Source organism: Charadrius vociferus, unplaced genomic scaffold, assembly GCF_000708025.1.
Source record: "Charadrius vociferus isolate BGI_N301 unplaced genomic scaffold, ASM70802v2 scaffold90, whole genome shotgun sequence".
Taxonomy (NCBI): domain Eukaryota; kingdom Metazoa; phylum Chordata; class Aves; order Charadriiformes; family Charadriidae; genus Charadrius; species Charadrius vociferus.
Genome location: NW_009647222.1, coordinates 1,260,633 through 1,279,110, shown reverse-complemented (window position 1 = coordinate 1,279,110; position 18,478 = coordinate 1,260,633). Strand labels below are relative to the sequence as shown.

The 18,478-nt window shown below is 38.2% G+C and overlaps 1 protein-coding gene across 1 annotated transcript in view; it reads right to left on the bottom strand.

Moving 5' to 3' along the window:
• Positions 1 to 3,283, bottom strand: part of CACNA1C (calcium channel, voltage-dependent, L type, alpha 1C subunit) — a 416,023-nt gene extending 412,740 nt beyond the window's left edge. The window contains 1 exon segment of the mRNA XM_009879632.1: positions 2,968 to 3,283. Coding sequence (XP_009877934.1) covers positions 2,968 to 3,253 — 286 coding nt within the window. The 5' untranslated portion in view covers positions 3,254 to 3,283.
• Positions 3,284 to 18,478: the final 15,195 nt, after the last annotated feature.

The following is an 18,478-nucleotide window of genomic DNA, read 5'->3' as shown; positions in this document are numbered from 1 at the left end:
ACACTAGGAACCCAAGAGTTCCTTATGACAGAGAAGCTGACACCAATTCAGGGGCATTTCAATCTGGCATCAACTTCGTTAGGGAAAAAAACCCCAAACGTTTGGGATGTTCAACAAACAAATCCTGCACAATCCGAATGCCCCGCTGACTGTCCGCTGGAATCAAAAGGCGTTTTTCTACTGACCAATTTGCTGGCACTGTACTTCATCTACTTTGGTGGACTTCATAACCTTAATTGTGGTGAAGGGTCTCCAAACTCAGACTAGAGACCAGATTTCCAGTCTGTCTACATTTACTTGCCTGCAAGAATATCCTGGAGGCTAGCTCTGAGATAACTCACCAGTACTCTGCAGGGGAATGAAGAGCAGGATAGGACAGGGAGAATGCCAAGTATAGCCATGCTCATTTGCGCATGAATTTATCTACCATGGGATTCGGTTTTGCAGTGTTGCCAAATGTCAACGCAACATGTATGATTTTGGTCAGCAGACTACAGTTTTCAGCAGGTATTAGTAGGAAAGAACTGGAGATCGGGATGTGCAGCAGCCTGAACTGCAAGATATACACAAATCCCAGGCACCTGACCACTGTGTGTGCTCAGATATGTTCTACATTTCACATATGGGAGAGTAAAAGGGTTCCAAACTTGCCAGACTACCATGCTTAAACCTATGAAGAAAAAGAGATCTGTGATAATATGGAGGAAGAAGAGCAGATCAGGGTCAGTAGATTACACGTGAAATCAACAGGTCCTCTCAGATACATCAAGCTGTATATATAGTGTTTACTCCATAAAGACCTGAATAGCCTTTCCTTTTCTTAATTGTTTTTTTCCTAGACTTTGTGGTTTTTACAGGATCATTATCTATTAATTTATCACTGTTTACGCCTATTTTTTAACTTCTATTCTCTTTTTGCACTGTAATAATAAAATGGTATAAAATCCATGAATATACCGCACAGACAGCAGAAAATTAAATAAACAGTTAAATGCGTGCAAAATAAGGCAATTACTTGATTTCACTTTTTCTTATATTCAATTGCACCTTCAGGCCCTTAATGTTATGACATTTGGGTAAGAAACACCACAGAAGTACCACTTGATATTTGTTTAGTATCTACCATGCTTAGACTTCAGTAGTTCAGCAAATTAAACTAAGCTTTTCTCCGTAGTTTTAAAGCAATTAGGAAAAAGTTAGAATACAGACCAAAATTAAACCTTCTCACAACCCTTTGATATTGTTACTTGTCATTGAAGTGTTTCATGTTTATAAATACTAGATCTCCAATGAGAGGTTCTAATGGAAAAAAAATACTTCCATTAACTCACCCAAAAACCAAAGAAAACCAAAAATGCAAGCATCAGCATCTTTAAATTGCTTTAATTGCATTGTTTCATCCTCCCTTGATCTCAGCAGTGCTGTATCCTGTTTTACAGCACATCATTCCCATCATTCATTGCTGATCTTATTCATTTATCAAATGTCACTCTGTGCTCTTTCTCTAGTGACATGTGGTTACTGGGGCGCTGGCAAGTAAACCAATATTCAGCTTCATCCTGTTAGTCATCATCCATCATCTTATGCTTAAAGTATCAGAGCTATGCCAGAAGGGATAAAAAGTAGCAAACTTAATCAGGGGGATTAAAAATTAGCATCTGAAGAAGAAAGGAATAGGCAGGCAGGTAGTTTAAGGACGTCTAAGAATTGACAGGAGCATTTTTAACAAGTTCTTTATCTGAAAAATATGTCCGTGTCAGCAAGACCTGATATACTCATATTCTGTTTTCATCTTTCCAGCATCCCACCAGACCCCCAAAGGAACAGTATTATCACATTGTCTTAAATGCCATCGTTCATTTTTTTTCATATTAACTACTGACAAGTTCTGTAATGCCTTCCCTTTACACCCTTCTCTATCCCTAACAACATGCTTTTTCTTTTGTATTTACTGAAGAACCCCATTAGCTTGTGATTTACTGACAATTACTGTTCAGGGTTAGTCTTGGTTTCTCTTTGAGTAGGTAAGGGAGGTATATTTTGTTTCAGTTTGTGTTTCACACCAAATTCTCAAATTCCAACTTGTGCTGATCAGACTTGGGTGACTATAAAGGTTTTGCTCACTCCACATGATGAAGCCAATGGCCCAACTCTCACTGACTTTCCAGGGAAGCAGCACTGACCCTTATATTCTGCAGCTCTGTGTCAGCGGTTATCATCTAGAACCTGTGACACAGTCTCTCTCTTGTTCAGACTACCAGATCTGGCCCTGTACTGCATTTGTACATGTTGCAGGATTACTTAAACTATCTTTCTTTTTGCCCTTTTCCCCCCCCCTCACATTAGTGAGTCTTAGTAGTTTAAGTGGAATTCCAATATAATTAACAGACCTTAACCCAGTTTGAGGGTCTTACTGCGTATTTTTGGCTTTTCTTTAGCATCCTCCTTTCGTCCCATTCTTTTCTCCACACTGCAGAAAGTGTGATGCACATGTCTAACAAAAAAGCACATGATTCAAACTACCAAAGCTGTTTAACTGGTAGCATGTCTTTAAAGTGCCTAAAAAAAAAAAAAAAGAAAAAGAAAAAAAAGGAGAGAGAGAAGGGAAAGGCAGGAGCCGCTATCAATCCTGCAGAGTCAGTTCAATTCTGGCCTCAGATATCTTGCACATCTCCCATCGATTTCAGGCTGGGCCATGTGTTTTTAAAAGAGCAGTATTCAGCCCCTAACCTTTATCATTTAAACTTCTAGTGGTTTCTTACACAAGTGTATCTTTAAGGTTTCAATCCTAAACATTTCCGCCCCCCCAGCATAAATGATCTCAGTTAAGACATCAAAAACTATTTGTGTACTTTATGTTCCCATTGATGCCTTTCAACTTAATGTATTGATTTCTTCACACTTACGAATAGTGCCTGATGCACACAAACAATTTGCTGTTTTCCAAATGAGAACATCAAAAAGGATATTTCCATTCGACGATGCTGATGCATGCCCTCCGGATGGGATTTTTCAGTGTTAAACACAGCAGTGCCCGGGGAGGACGCGTAGCTGTGGTGGTACCCTGTTTTTTCTGTTTCCCATACTGCTGCCGTTTTCTCTGCGTGGAGCTAGCTGTGGATATTGTTGCATTGCCAGCACTACCCATCAGTTTGGCTTGCCTGGCAGCATCAATCGCAGCTTGCCAGGACAGAGCTGCCCCTGGAGTAGGGATATGCTCTGGGGCAAGCCCTGCAGCTGCATTGGCATTCATGTTGGCATGAGCTGGACGGGGACTCCCATAGTTGGAACCTGTGAAAGGGAAAAAAAAAAAAAAATAACCAGAAATTTGTGAAGACATTTTTTTAAACAGCAGAAAAGACGAACAGTGTTTTTAAAAATCTTAAGTATCAGTAAAATCAAGAGCTAAAGTTAAGGGTGAGTGTAGGCTATCCACTTGCTACCAACTTCTTCCTCCAACTTAAACTCTGTTTAAAGTAATACTGCTGTGCAATCATTTGTCTTGCAACAGTCTCCCAACAAGACCCAATGGACACTGAGCTGTTAGAAGTGCCTCCAATCAATACTGTCTCCAGGGATTCACAGAAAAGAAACTGTCCTTCTTTTCCTTTTTTATCCACACATTTTGCAAGTTGGATTGTTTGAAAGCTCCAAAGGTGAGACTAGTTCTCAGCACTTTATCACACAGACATGCAACACTACGCCATTTACTACATGGCAGAACACCCAAATGAGTTTCTCAAGCCCTATCATAAAAATCCTTATGTTTTCAAGATTACATCAAGGTAACGTGAAATTTCAACAATGAGCTTAATTCTCTCTGCAAATGGTACATATGTAAAAGCCTAAGAATGGCCTGACTCAAAGGTACACTGAAGCAAAAACTGGAACATAAAGGCAGAGTTCATGGCTTTTGTGCTCTGTAGGATGATGTGCAGATGGTTTAGGCCAACCAACATATCTATAGAAACTGGAACTGATTCCTTATCTTGATAAGCTGATTTTAAAATAGACAAACTATTGAAATCAATGGAGGAACACTTATTTCAAAAGCATGTAATAACAAGAATGCTAAGACCTGGCAGTCCCAAGTTTTGCACCTCTTTTAGCCAAAAGTGCTAATGTTACATGCTTTTGCCCAATAACAGTAATGGACTATATAAGCCAAGTGACATGTGGCTGATATTTAGAACGTCTTAGCAGTACAAAAAATGAAAGTCACCCTTTCAAGCTACTGCAATTGTTCCATTGTTTCAGTAAAGACAGTTAAGTCACCTATACCTCTTCAATGACGGTTTTTCAGCAACTCAAATTAAAGCTTCAATCACTTCAAAATGAGTGAATTTTGAAACTTCAAAACAGATTCTCTTACTCTTTGGAGTATGCTTCAATTGAGATATGTGAGAACTTGTGAGATATTAACTGAATTTTGCCACAGACGCTTCACAGCAGAAAATATAAACCATGTTGGAAAAGTGCAACATAAAATCTACACAAAGCCACAACAGCAAACTTTAATTAGGAAGAACATCTTGTTTAGATATGTCCTCTATAAGATTTAAGAGACTACTTATCTTTTTTGTGGACTTGGGAGTTTGCCTGTGTCCCATATATGGGGATACAGGTAAAAGGAAGCCCAAATGGTCTACAGATCTTATTCCTTCACAGGCCATGAAATCAGAGTTCAGTTTCAAAACACTGCATTCAAGAGATTGTGTTTCCCCTTACATCTGATGAGCAAAGACTACACTTCAGAAAAAACGTACATGCAAGAGGCAGATAGTAGAGACCCAGTGAAGGACTTAGATCACCTTTTATTTCAAAGCAAGCTCAATGTCTACTATTGGCAGCGTTCCACTTCAGATTAATATAGAAATATGGTGTTACTAAATAGATCAGATGGGTTCCTATAGACTGCTGGGCAAAGGAAACAGAAGACCACGTGATGGTTTTCCTTAAAATATTGTGTGAAAGACATTCAAAACCCCGTAACTGGCAAACTGTTCTTGAACAGAAATAATTACCCTAGATGCATATTTCATAGCTGGATGAGCAGTGCTAAGATATCACAGCAATGACTGTAGTACAAATGAATTAAAGCAGGTAAAATAAATACAATCACATTGACACACAGAGTGCAACAGGATACACCTTTACCTAGAAAGCATGCAAGATTTTTAAATTCGCGTCACTAAATCGGAAGGAAGGACATGATAGAGTCAGATGTTATTTTATGTCAGACATTGCCATAAGATTTCCAGGCTGTTATAGTTTCATTGCACAGCAGGAAAATCTAGAGCTTGTCTCTGCTTACTGAAAAACCTCCTAGTTGCAAACCAGCCAAAAGGAAGCTGGTGAGTAATATGACTCTGATATGTGAAAAGGAAAGCTGCAAGAAACAAGAAATGGGAAATAGTTAATTCACATCCCTCAGATTTTGAAACCGAAGAAAAAGAGCTTTCAGAATCGCACAGGCTAAGCAGATTTCCTCAATGAAGCAGGCAATCAACTGGCAGACAAACTTAGTTAGTTTTCTAAGACTAAGCAAATTATACGCAGCACTACTCATGGGATGCATATTTATTTTCAGACTAGTTCCAGATGCAGTTTTTCTCTTTAGCATGCATTTGACCTCCCTAGCCTGAGGCATGCTGGAAAGAAAAATAAATGGAAAATTACTCCAATTATTCTCCAATTCCAGCTCTTCTTTAATACTGACCCATTGGAGTGGATAAGACAGACGTGTGTGTTTTCCAGTAAAAGCAAACTTGCTGATCCATCGCCACTGTGTTCTTATCGTGCTGACTAAACCATGTGGTCCTGAAAATAAACAACTGCTGCATCTTAATGAAGACTTTTCTGCAATTTGGGAATGTGTCAAGCTTCTCCGTTATTATTGCTTATTAGTTAGGTTTCACATGACGATTCAAGTCTATGCATTTTGACTTTGATGTGCCAGCAAAGTTAAGGATTCAACTGCTGGTGGTTTCATTGCTTTTGCTTCTACCACAATTAGCAGTCCTATAATCAAGCGCTTTGTCTCAAATTAATTTCAAAAGATGAGTCAGTAATGACAGATTTATATTAACAAATATTACAAATATTGATTACTGACAAGGGTCTGTCTGCTATATATGAAGCTCAGAGACTGCAGACTGTCTGTACTAAATAACTAATGGCAGCGACAAATTACTTGATCTACAGGCAGCTTATAGAAATAGCTTAAAGAGTGAAGTTCACACAGCTTCACGGAAAGTACATTCAAGAATTGAGCAAAATATTTGCAAACGCAGCATAGCCAAACTTTCAGGGAGAATGAAATTCTACCCTATAATCTAAATGCTTGGTGTTAATTCCTAGGAAGTACGCAGAACACAGTTCATATTGAACTTGCGGGGTGCCATGCTAAATTTCACCTACGGCACTCATTTCTCCTCCACCACAAAACTTTACTGTAACCTGGGAGCTGCAGTTACTGGATTTGCTATTTTCATTTTGCAATGTAGCAGTTAAAATACTTCACCCAATTTCCCCACTACAAATAAAGTTTCATGATACCTAAATCATTTTAATCATATTTGTTTATACTGTTAGGCTGGAAGTTGACCAGAAGTGGGAAATGGAGATTCGGCCCCCACCCAAATGTAATAACTCACTAAGCAGTGTGATCCACAGCGTCATCACCCTGGTAAGCCCTATCACCCTTTAGCAAGAATTTGTACTGTTGACTATGTCCAGCTGGTGTACAAAACTCCTCCCTCTCAAGTAGTTCTGTGCTACGGATCATAAGTTTAAGCATTTGAATAGTAATTAAACATAAAAGTACATATAAGTGAACAAATTTGATTACAAAGTCTTTGGGAGAGACTTTCATTTCTGCAAAAATGCAAAGTTGCAGAACTATTTCAAATGTAGATACAAAAAAAATACAGGTCTCAAAAATCAAAGTTGTCGAAAAGTAACAGCTAAGGTTGCTATACAACAGGAAATGAATGATGTTGCACAAAATTCCTGACACTGTAAGCTTACAACTAAATCACCAAAATCGTCATCATCAAAACCACTATTAAAACATAGGGATGACCATTAATACGTTTATAAGCACAATTTGTATTCTAGTAACATCTGTCATGCCACCTATCTCAAAAGCATCATTAAAAAGACCTAAGCAGTCACCATTCTATAAGAGTAGTAGGCAAGTTAACAACACAACAAAGTTGCAACTTTTGAATTTCTTGACTTCATCTAATTAGCCACACATTTATTTTAGAGGAATTTGTACTTAGATTAATTCTTTCAATGAAAATAAAGCTATGTCGATGTGGGGCGACACCATTCTTTTTTTTTTTTTTTTCCCATCACTTTAAAAATATCAGAATCCTAAAAATGCAAACCTTGAAACTGTTGCATGATTGTATTGTTCCCCCAAAGCAGAAGAGAGATAGGTACAGTAAAAATACAAAAATGGTTAAATTATAATGTCTTAACGGAACACTGAAAGAAAGCAAACAAAGTAGAAAGCTGGTCACACTACTAGGATCATGTGTGAGACCAATTCAAGCACCCAGGAAAGAAATTATAAAAGACTGAAGTGAGAGGTGCCTGAAAAGAAACATGAAGAATAACACACACAAAAAAGTCAGTGTATGAGATCATCTGTTAACAACAGGAAGAATGTGGAAAACATCGATCCATTAACCAACGGGAAAAGGAGAGCATTAGATAGATGATTGTAAGAAGGTTCAGCCATTAGCGACACCATTCTCATCATTTTTTTTTTTTGCATCACCTTTTTTTTTTTTTTTTTTGCATCAATCAAATCCATCAAGAGCAGGTGACTAGCACAATTTATCCCCAAACCAAAACAGGTATCATTTCCAACTGTAAAATTGAAACAAGTTAGAAAGTACTTAGATAATGTCCATGGTTTCAGCTACTTAGGTACCGCACCTTAGAATACCCTAGAATATTTAAAGAGCTTTCTGAAATAATCTCAAAGCCATTAGCTGCTGGTTTGAACTCATGGAAGACAGGAGAGATCTCAGAGGTCTGAGAAAGGGTGAATTGAGTCCTCAGTTTAAAAAAAGTGGGAAAGGGGGAAATTTAAATCCAGTTGAACTTCAGTCTCCAGAAAAAAATCTGGAATAAGTAAAATAAACAAGTGTCAGCAAGTATTTGGAGCACACGAAGAAAAACAGCAGCAGACATAGATCTGTCATGAATACATTGTGTCAGAGAAGACTAATTCCTTCCAGGACTGGGTAACAGAATTCACAGGCAAGACGGAAGCTGTAGGTGCCATATCTCCTGACTTTACTAATAGTTTTATGAGGTCTCGTATGACAATTTCACAAGGATGCTAGGAACATAAGAACAAGAAAAAAAATGCTGTAACATGAGTACAAAACCAGTAGATGCCTGACAGCAATTATCATTGGTACACAGTCTAAATTGGAGGGTGTGTCACATGGAGGTACCCAAGTGCCTGCCCTGGATCCGATTCTGTTCAGTGTTTTCATTAACAATCTGGATGATGAAACGGTGAATGGTGTTATTAAACAAGCAGGTAGCTATGAAGCTGGGAGGTAAAGCAAATACACCGAAGGACAGGATTTGAATTCAAAATGAACTTCATGAATTGGAGAAAGTCTTAAAAATAGAATGGATTTCATCAGGGACAAATGCAAAGTATTTAAGCAAAATGAATCATCTGCCCAAATTCTTTCCAGAAAAGCCTTGGGGGTTATACTGGATCCCCAACAGAGCAGAAGTTGATATTGTCATACTGCCTTCTTCCCACAAAATGCAATCGTCACAATGTAGTATATAAACAGGGATAAAATCTATGCAACACTACAAGTAATACTTCTCTTCAGCTCAACACTGGCAGGGCTTCAGCTGAAATACGTTGGGCAGTTTCAGGTTCCACACTTCAGGAAAGATGTAGCTCAATTCAGGCTGCCCAGAAGAGAACAAGGAGCCCAACGAAAGGCCTGGAAAACATGAGCTATTAGGCAAAGTGACAGAAAAGGGAATGCCAGAACTTGGGCTGCTGCTCCTGAGGATGTGAGGGGGAGGAGGGTTGGATAACAGTCTTTAAGTGTGTGTGTGTGTATATATATACACGTAAATATATATATTTTATATATACACATATATAATATATATGTTTTAATATATATTTATAGGTATGTGTTTGTTGGATAACAGTCTTTAAGTGTGTGTGTATATATATACACACACGTAAATATATATATTTGATATATACACATATATATGTTTTAATATACATTTATAGATATGTGTTTATGCATATTATTCAAAAGAACAGAAAGGGAATATCTATCACCATACTCATAGTGAATAAGCAGAAGCAATGACTTTTGCAGTAAGAAAAATTCAGGATGTACCTTAGGAAAACACTTTAACTATAGTGACAATGAAGCACATCTATTGACTTCCTGCATCGGTGGCAGTACCTCTCACACTCTAGGTCTTTTAGGCCGGGCCAGAAAACATTTCTCCAGAATCACATACATGCGGCAAGATTTATAGTGAGAAGTCATTTCTTTTGTTAATCTAAAGCAAGTTTGATGTCAACGAAGGCTTTTGCACAGAAAGCATATGTATTTCTTCCATCAGCTAAACTATCAAAAGAGACCACTCCAAGTAAACCCTGCTTCACTCAAACCTTTAGATCATCACGGCTACAGGAGCACATTATAAGACTTCTATATACATGCTCATAACTCCATGGGGAGAAAGGTAGGGGTCCTCAGTCCAGTTGACCTGGAACGCTATTTCTTTGGGTTTAAAACCTCACTCTGCAAATGTATTTTTCTAAAAGTCTTTCAGTATCTCAGGACAATAAAAACTAGCCATACACAAAGTGTAAAAATCTTGAAGTGAAATAAACCTGCTTATTTGTATTAGAAAACAGTCTTTTCTGGAATTTTTTATTAAATTTTCAGTTATCATCCCTGGAAATTTCCCCTAGCAATTGAAGGACTGCACACAAATGAAGCTCTCTTTCTTTAAAGCATAATTTGGATATTTTTCCTTATTTTTGTTTTTTAAAAACAAGTCAACCAGATGTTAGTTCTGACAGCTAACTGCTGAAGTGACAGCAGTTTTTTCCAAAAATATTTTTCTGGAGGTAATTTGTAAGTAAAGATAGGAATTATAATGAAAGCTGGATTGCAAACTGAACTATGGCTTTTTCTATAATAAAATACATATATGTTTTAGAGTACATACACATGTACTCTAAATATGTACATACACATGTACTCTAAAACATCATGTCAGATTAAAATTCAATGTGTAGTTAGCCCAGATAAGAGAGTTAAAGAATTTTTTCCTGTAAATTGTTTTGGGGCTTCAGAACACACACATACAAGATACATTATTTAAGACAGTTCATTTGCCATAGTTGAGACTAAACATTTTTTTAAATCTAAACAAAAAAAATCTTATTCAAGAACGATGCTTCATTTGCAACCAGATCTTTGTTTTCCTTTATCCTCCCCCTCCAAAGAGAGGGTTTTTTTGCTGCATGCTATTAACATAAGAAGATTCAACGAGCTACTAGCAATATGAAAAAACAAGTCCATTTCAATGAAGACAGCAAGTGCACAAGCTCCTCTTCGTTCAAGTATTGAATGCCTCCAAGTTAAATATTTATGCTTGAAAATTAACTACGGACACTGCATGATAAGTTATCATAATTTTGCTAACACTATTTAGATTTCAAGTTTTCTGAGAAAGGGACAGACTTTTCTGTATTGGTAGAACATCCAGCACAAGGGATTCCTTGCTAATGAATAAGACACAACAAGAACATAAGCAATAATAATTCCCTATCAACACTGGAATAAATCACAGGACAACTCTTCCCTTAAAATCACCACATATAATTCTTTCCATGCAAAAATACCTTGTTTCAGAGTATGCTGGAAAGCCGTTGTTTCCTGATAAGATCTTTCCTCCATATGCACTTAGACATGCAAAAGACGTAGCCACCGAGATGCAAATTTCTAACATTTCCCTTACTTTTATGTTTGAAAATGCTATTGTTTTTAACGAACACCATTCAGGTGTTTGGGGTGGGTTATTTTTTCCTTTGAGGCTTTTTTCGGGGGGGGGAAGGGAGGTGTTTTTGTTTGGGGGTTTTGGGGTTTGTTTTTTTGTTTGTTTGTTTGTTTTTTAATAAAAGACATGATCCTGTACTTGTAGTAAAAGCAAGTTATATTCTTATGTACTGACGAATTTGGGTTTTTTACAGCTCGGTCTACAATAACATAAATTATAGAATTCCCCCCTCTCCTCCCTTCTAATTAGCAGGTGATAGAAGTTAGCATCTAAGATTTCATCAGTGTTCCTTCTTTTACTTCTCTAGTTTTATCTTTCCATTCTGAAACAAAACAAAGTAAAGCAACAGTCTGTTCTGCCTCCGTCACCAAAGAGGCACCTTGTCAAATCCTGCTCAGAAGAATCTAGAAAGCCACAAGTTTGAAAATCCTCAGCAGTCACAAAAATCCATCTAGATTCTGATTTTCTCTTCTGTAACTACAGATTCAAGAGAAGTAGACTGGGAGGTAAGTTCTCTTTTTTAAAAGGAGGAGGAAGAGGGGAAAAATCATGGAGCCTACTAAATATTAAGCCCCAAGGCAAGTGTCTAATATGAAAAGTTTGATAATTCATGTAGACATCAGGATAGCCAGATAAGTTTATAATACAACTCAGCTGGACTACAAATTGTATTAGGAGATAAATTTATTAGGCTGAGAGGGTGGCCGGGGTGGTAAGAGGCCAATTTTCTTTGAAGCACTTGCATTTTCTTGTGGTGTTCAAGCTCAAGAATACACAAAGAAACCCACCAAGAATCCTTTTTATTTTCTTGAGATGAGTTTTGGGTGGAACGTAGATTAAGCTCTCAGAAATCAAGCCAAGGAACACTTTCCTTTCCTTCAACCAAAACTCACCAAAACATTCATAAAACTCAAAAACAGCAATGGAGGACTAGTGACATAAAGATCCTTTTTACTAATAACAATATTTGTATTCATTTCAAATAAGCCCGGGAGAAGCCAGTAAGCCGTGTATCAGAAGGAATGGCTAGCAAGAGCTTTTACATAAAACGATAGTTCTGCTATGATAATGCAATCTCCCACAGGACCAAAGCACAAAGGCATTTGTAACACCAAATAACATAAAACTTTAAAATCAAGGCTCCTCACTTCAGGCACTAATAGATGCATGTCTCATGGTACAGTGCATTAAAACATCTTTTTTAAGTATGTTAGGGTACCTATCAGTACAAGACCTTTGCAGTAACGTGCATACACCTCACGGTGAGTTTCTTGGAAGAACAATGGGCTTCTTGGACAAACTCCAGGCAAAGATCCTCAAACAGAGACACCAATAGAGCTTTCTTGCTTAAATCTACATTTTTGCACATTCATCTAAATTAATGTTACCATCGTTAAGGATACTGGGTTCAAGCACAGCTTTGGTAAGATTTCCTTTACTTGAGTAAAATTCACAGAATCACAGAATGGTCAGGATTGGAAGGGACCATCAGAGATCATCTAGTCCAACCCCCCTGCCAAAGCAGGTTCACCTAGAGCAGGTTGGACAGGACTGCATCCAGGTGGGTTTTGAATACCTCCAGAGAAGGGGACTCCACAACCACTCTGGGCAGCCTGTGGCAGTGCTCTGTCACCCTCAAAGTAAAGAAGTTTTTCCTCATGATCAGATGGAACTTCCTGTGTTCCAGTTTGTGCCTGCTGCCCCTTGTCCTGTCACTGGGCACCACTGAAAAGAGTCTGGCCCCATCCGCTTGACGCCCACCCTTTAGATATTTATAAGCATTGATGAGATCAAATTCCTCTGGAGATTAACTGTAACTCAATAGATTGGATTCTTGTGACAAATTTGTCAATTTAGCTGCTCATCATTTCCTTCCTGTTGAATGATTACTCTTCACTTAGTGAGTAATTTAAATATAACTTCTTTAAAGAAATGAAGCTTTTACAGGTTTAAAATAATCTTTATTGTATTAGATGGTCTCCAGATTCTTTGTCTGAGAATGCAGAGTGGGGCAGAAATCAACACACAAACCTGTTGAATGTGGTTTGCCTCACTCTACCCAAACCATCTTAAAAAAAGAGATCTTGTCTAAGCTCCCTCTATAGTCAGTGCAGAGGACCATTTCTTCCATTCTTCCATTCCAGTCAGATGTCAGAAATACAAGTGAAACCAGCTGCTGGAAGTGCCAATCTCTCTTCAGGTTGTACAGAAGTAATCTAAAAAGTAGGTTTAATTGCACATCAAATTTAAGTGGATTAAATGAGATTAAATGACTCCCACTTATGTGTGGGGAGTACGTGTGTGCACTTGGGCTTGTGCACAAGGTACAGAGCAACTTTGTAGCTGCTTTTGACCCAAAACATGTGACAAAAATTTGGAAAATATGTATAAATATCTAAATAATTCAAAGCCTGCAATTTCAATGATTCTTCATCCTAGAAAAATCATTCGCAATTCTTTCACAACTTATAGTATTCTCGGTGCAGCAACAGGAGTCTGTTCCCAGCTACACCAGGTAGACGATGACTAAAAAGCACAAAGAGATCTCTATATAGGTCTGTATCTGAGTTACAGACAATATGAATTTCAATATAGACAGACACACACACAAACCGACAAAACAAACAAAAACAAACAAACCTCAGCATCCAGATCTAAATGGAGATCAGCCCTGATAAACAATACACAGTGGAAATTCTTACAGGCTAAGTTTTTTGCTTCCTCTTGCTGTTTATGGGGTCAGTGTTCAGCTGCACAAATCCAGAGAGCAGGCACAGTTTGTTGGAAAGGGCTTAGCAAGCGTATAAAAGGAGATTGTCTATGGCAGGGGGGTTGGAACTCGATGATCTTCAAGGTCCTTTCCAACCTAAACCATTCTATGATTCTGTACAAGCCATGACTACTCCCCGCCAGCCCTCCCTTCCCAGTGGCTATACTCACATCAGGAAGCCATTAATCCAAATTATCATACAATAGCTTAGGTTAAAAGGGAACTCTGAAGGCCTTGTGGTCCACACCCCTCCTCCTTTTTAGTCCCCTCATTTAAAGCAGCCAAACGTCATCAACCCCTTTGGCTATCCAGCACCCCAGTTTGCACCACTACTACTATCTCTGAGTCTGTGGGTAGGGTTGCAAGGACTCATCGCAGTAGGCACCCAAATCAAAGGTTCATTCAGGCACTGGGCATACAACTTAAGAGAATAGTATATACCTAATTTTAAGAGGTACCTACTACATTATACTTTGTGAAAACCAGACATCCGTAAGTTATATTATTAGCACCCACACAAAACAGTGACCCAAAACCTATTTGTTGCTTTTCAGAAAGGCAAAACTTCGGATTTATTTTAAACTGCATTCACCTAATTTTAGATTACGCATGCAATATCCAAATAAATTAAATACGCACTCCCTTCTTGAAATGCAGGCAGTTTCAAAGGAAAAGGTATTAAAAAGGTGTTTCAAGTGTCAAAACTGACTTTGATTCCAGCTATTAATCTCAGTGTTCTAAAAACCACATTTTTCTATTTTTAAAATGTGATTTTTTTCCCCCCTGCTGCTTGGAGTAAGATCAGCAAAACATCAGAAAAAACAACTGAAGAGGAAAGTTTTGAAACAGACTATACAAAAAGTTCTAGCAAATCCTAAGAATTAAGCAAGTAGAAATAGTTTGCTTTTTCTTCTAATTTCAGTCATCTAATTAATGTTCTCTTATTTTTGAATAATTTTAGACAAAATAAAAGTATTCAATCAGGAGGGCTTCTTTTTGACTTAGCAGCATTAAGGTGCTGGAAAAGATCATGCAAAAATGGCAAAATTTGAACCGAGGGAAGAAAAAAAAATTATGCTGCCTCATTCCTATCCTTCTATTTCCTTTCATCCACAGGATCTCAAGAGGATGCTCCATATGCAACATGCTCTGCAAAGCAAGAAAAGGAAGCCCTGGCACTTGCGAACATCCATTAAAACAAACACAGAGAAAACGACTAACCGCATGAATATAAACCACGCTATACAACAAAGGAAAACAATGGCTTGTTTCAATTTCAGGGTGATATTAAGAGGCAATTTGAAAAAAAAAATCTTATTCAAACTAGACCTTTGTGATCTAGAGGCATTGAATCGTTAACATATTTAGAGTCATATTTTTAAAGCCAGTTTGCAAAGAAGAAAAACATTTTACTGAGGTGTTTGGTATCTAAAGTGGTATGTTCTCTCTCTAACACGCAGGCTTTTTTCTAACATTATTTTCTGTTTACTGGTATCCTCTTGGAAGATGTTCCAAGTCTGAATATTAAGCATGTGTAACATCCAGATGCAAAAAACAAGCACTCTTGACTTGCTCTGCTACTTAAGAGCATTTCCAAACTAAATAAGGCACTAAATCAGAAGACTGCAACTATAGCAAGGGGGGGGAGGGGGGAGGTGTGTAATAAAAGGTGGGAAAAATTAGCAAGAGACAATCTTTATAAGCACCTGCATGAGAGAAAACAGCATCTGGCTTACATCTTAGGTTAAACACTGCAACACAAAACCCTGAAATAGCTCTTATGTCACGGGTTGTCTATATAAACATGGTTAACCAGCTTCTCTGTGACCTTTTCTGCAGTAGATGCAGACAAATGTTTGAGACAGTCTTTATAGATTCTTTCTAAAAATAAAAAATCCCGCTTATGTAAAAGCGGATTCATTGATCATTACTGAATTTACACGTACCAGAGCAAAGATGGCAAGAGCAGACACACTCCAGGTTTGTAGAACACTTGCTTAGAAGTCAGTGGGCAATATTTATGCGCTGCCATTGAGTTAGTGCTCCAGCCACTGCTTCAGATCCGTCTTTCTGATAGTTTTCAGATCACACCAAAGGTGGTGAAAGCTAAGGCTTTTGCATTCCTTTCTTGGGGTGCTCTGCACTTTGTAGGATCAGCATCACAAAAGAGGCAAGAAACATCCCACTAGCCATTTACTCTAATAGCATCTGAACACTGGGCAAGAGATTCTACATTTCCACTGCTCATTAGGAAAACAAACAAACAAAACCACAAAAAAACCTCCCACACATGCAGCCTGTCTACAAGGAGTAGGCATCTCTCACTACCTCTGCAGCTTGGCATCAGTACTGTGCCCTCCCTGTTTGCAAGCAGAGTGCACATGCGAGTTAGCTCCTCTTCCATGACTGAGCTGCTTTGTCCTGAGAGCCAGTTGGCTGGCTCTAATGGGCAGAGAGAACGAACACACATCGGACAACATGGACCTCAACGAGTTTCAACCTACACGTGAGGCTAAAAGCCCAGGTAACGCGGCTGTATAGAGCATTACTATGACACACAATATCGCAGGCCCCAGTTCTAGAATCCACACCTCAAAAAGAACAATAGAATCGTTTAAAGAGCTGAAAAAAAGAGGTACAAGAAAACGTAGAGTGCCTAATATCTTACAATTAGAGACTAAAGACATCAGAATCATTTAGTCTTATATAAGAGACAGTTAAAAAAATTGATCGAAATTTATCAGCATGAGCACGCGAAAGATTTGCGACACCACGTGACCCTTTCAACTAACTGGAAAAACCTTTATGAGATTAAATATTTGGTAGCTGTAACTAAGCACACTCAGATGTCTAATAAGGTATACATTGATAGCAACGAGGAGGCCGAATCAGTGGAAAACTTAACTGTGAAATGTCAGGGGTCACTTCCACTTTCTCTCGCCAGGTCAGGCCCGGGTATTTTTCTAAGGTACCCGTCGGTAAGATTCTTCAGCTTCGCAGATGAACTCAAAAGTCTGTTATCCACAGACAGCCCAAGGACAGTAGGAAACACAAAGCTATTATAATGATATTTAAAATACGTCACTTGGAAATTTCTCTGTAAAATGGTATCCTTTACAACATATTGAGGCCTGTAGCGGGATAAGTGCAACATTTTCACACATCCACTGGGAATCCCCATTGTTGTCCTTATTTCAAGTTATTTGCAGCACAATGGCTTAATCAGAAAAGTAGTGTTACAAAACCAGTTATGTTATTTTAAGTAAATTACTCCCACTTAAATCTATACATTTCCTGAAACATTCTCTTGTCTCAAGTTTTGAGTCACTGTATCATTACCAGGCACAGGCAGTAAAAGAGCATTCAAAAGCAAATGGTGAAATGATGATAGAAAGCATCCTAGACAACCCTATGCAAAATTATAGAATAGCTTCCCATAGAGGCATAGCATATGTTTGTGATTTCTATAGAAAGTTTAAAGTGGGAGCCACTGATGGGAAATACTACATTTTTTTAATTGTTATTATTCAATCGAAAACTCCCCTTACATCTTACTTTTTAAATTCAAATTTGAAAATTGAACCTTGAAAGTTCAATTATTTCATAAACAACTCACAAGAAAGTTTATTTCAAGAAGGGCAAGTATTGCTTTGAACTGGTCTACCTCATCACAGATGACAATTTCTGTGACCAGAATTTCTCGTTGATGCTCTTCAGGAAGCTGTAATAGTTGCTTCACATATTGTAGCTGGCGCAGCACAGCCTTTCTTCCAGGGCACGGCAGGTGTTCAGTCACTATATAGCTTACGCAAAGGGCAGCGTGATAGAGTCAAGGCTATAAATTCTGGAATAACAGGTGATGGGATGATACATAAAGACTTCATAACCCTGCTTGTGGGAGCGAGAGGAAGAAATTTCAGAAAGATACATCTTCTTTGAGATAATGCAGTATTATAAAGATATAAATAAAGCGTGTGTGTCACCCTTTATTTACAGCGATAAAAACCTGCCCCACCAAGATGGGTTAACCTTTTCTCCTGATGTCACCAGAATTGAAATACCTTTCTATTCCTTCTTTGCATCTTGAACGGACAAGGGCTGTCCCTTTTGTTGAAATCACGGATCCAGCACACTTCGTATGGTAGTCCAGGCTCTGGCACTCAAAAACTTGTTTGCCAACATGTCCAAAGTTGGACAAAGTTGCCAAGTTAAAAGGACCAAATGAATTTTGCACCTCAATTTATCTTATCTTTCGGGCCCTGTTACTGTGTAAGTTTGCAATGCTTCAAAAATGGGAATGTCAAAATTAGGCATGCTGTATTTGTTCACCCAAAAGCACAAAACACACAAACCAAAAAGAGTTACTGCAGAGAATTCCCTCCACATTGCTATTACCTAACTATTAATCTTTCCTTGTAAATTTTATACATTCCAGCCAGCCTGGCTAACCACGCTCGCTAGCTAGGAGAAGCAGATTGAACTGACTACAGCATGGTTTCTCAGATGCTGTGTCTTCTGGCATGCTTGCCATCCTTCTCTGACACTGCCTGGAAAGTCCTGTCTCCTTCCAGAAGCTACCTATTTTGCATTCACAATATTCTCCACTCCTGAACATCG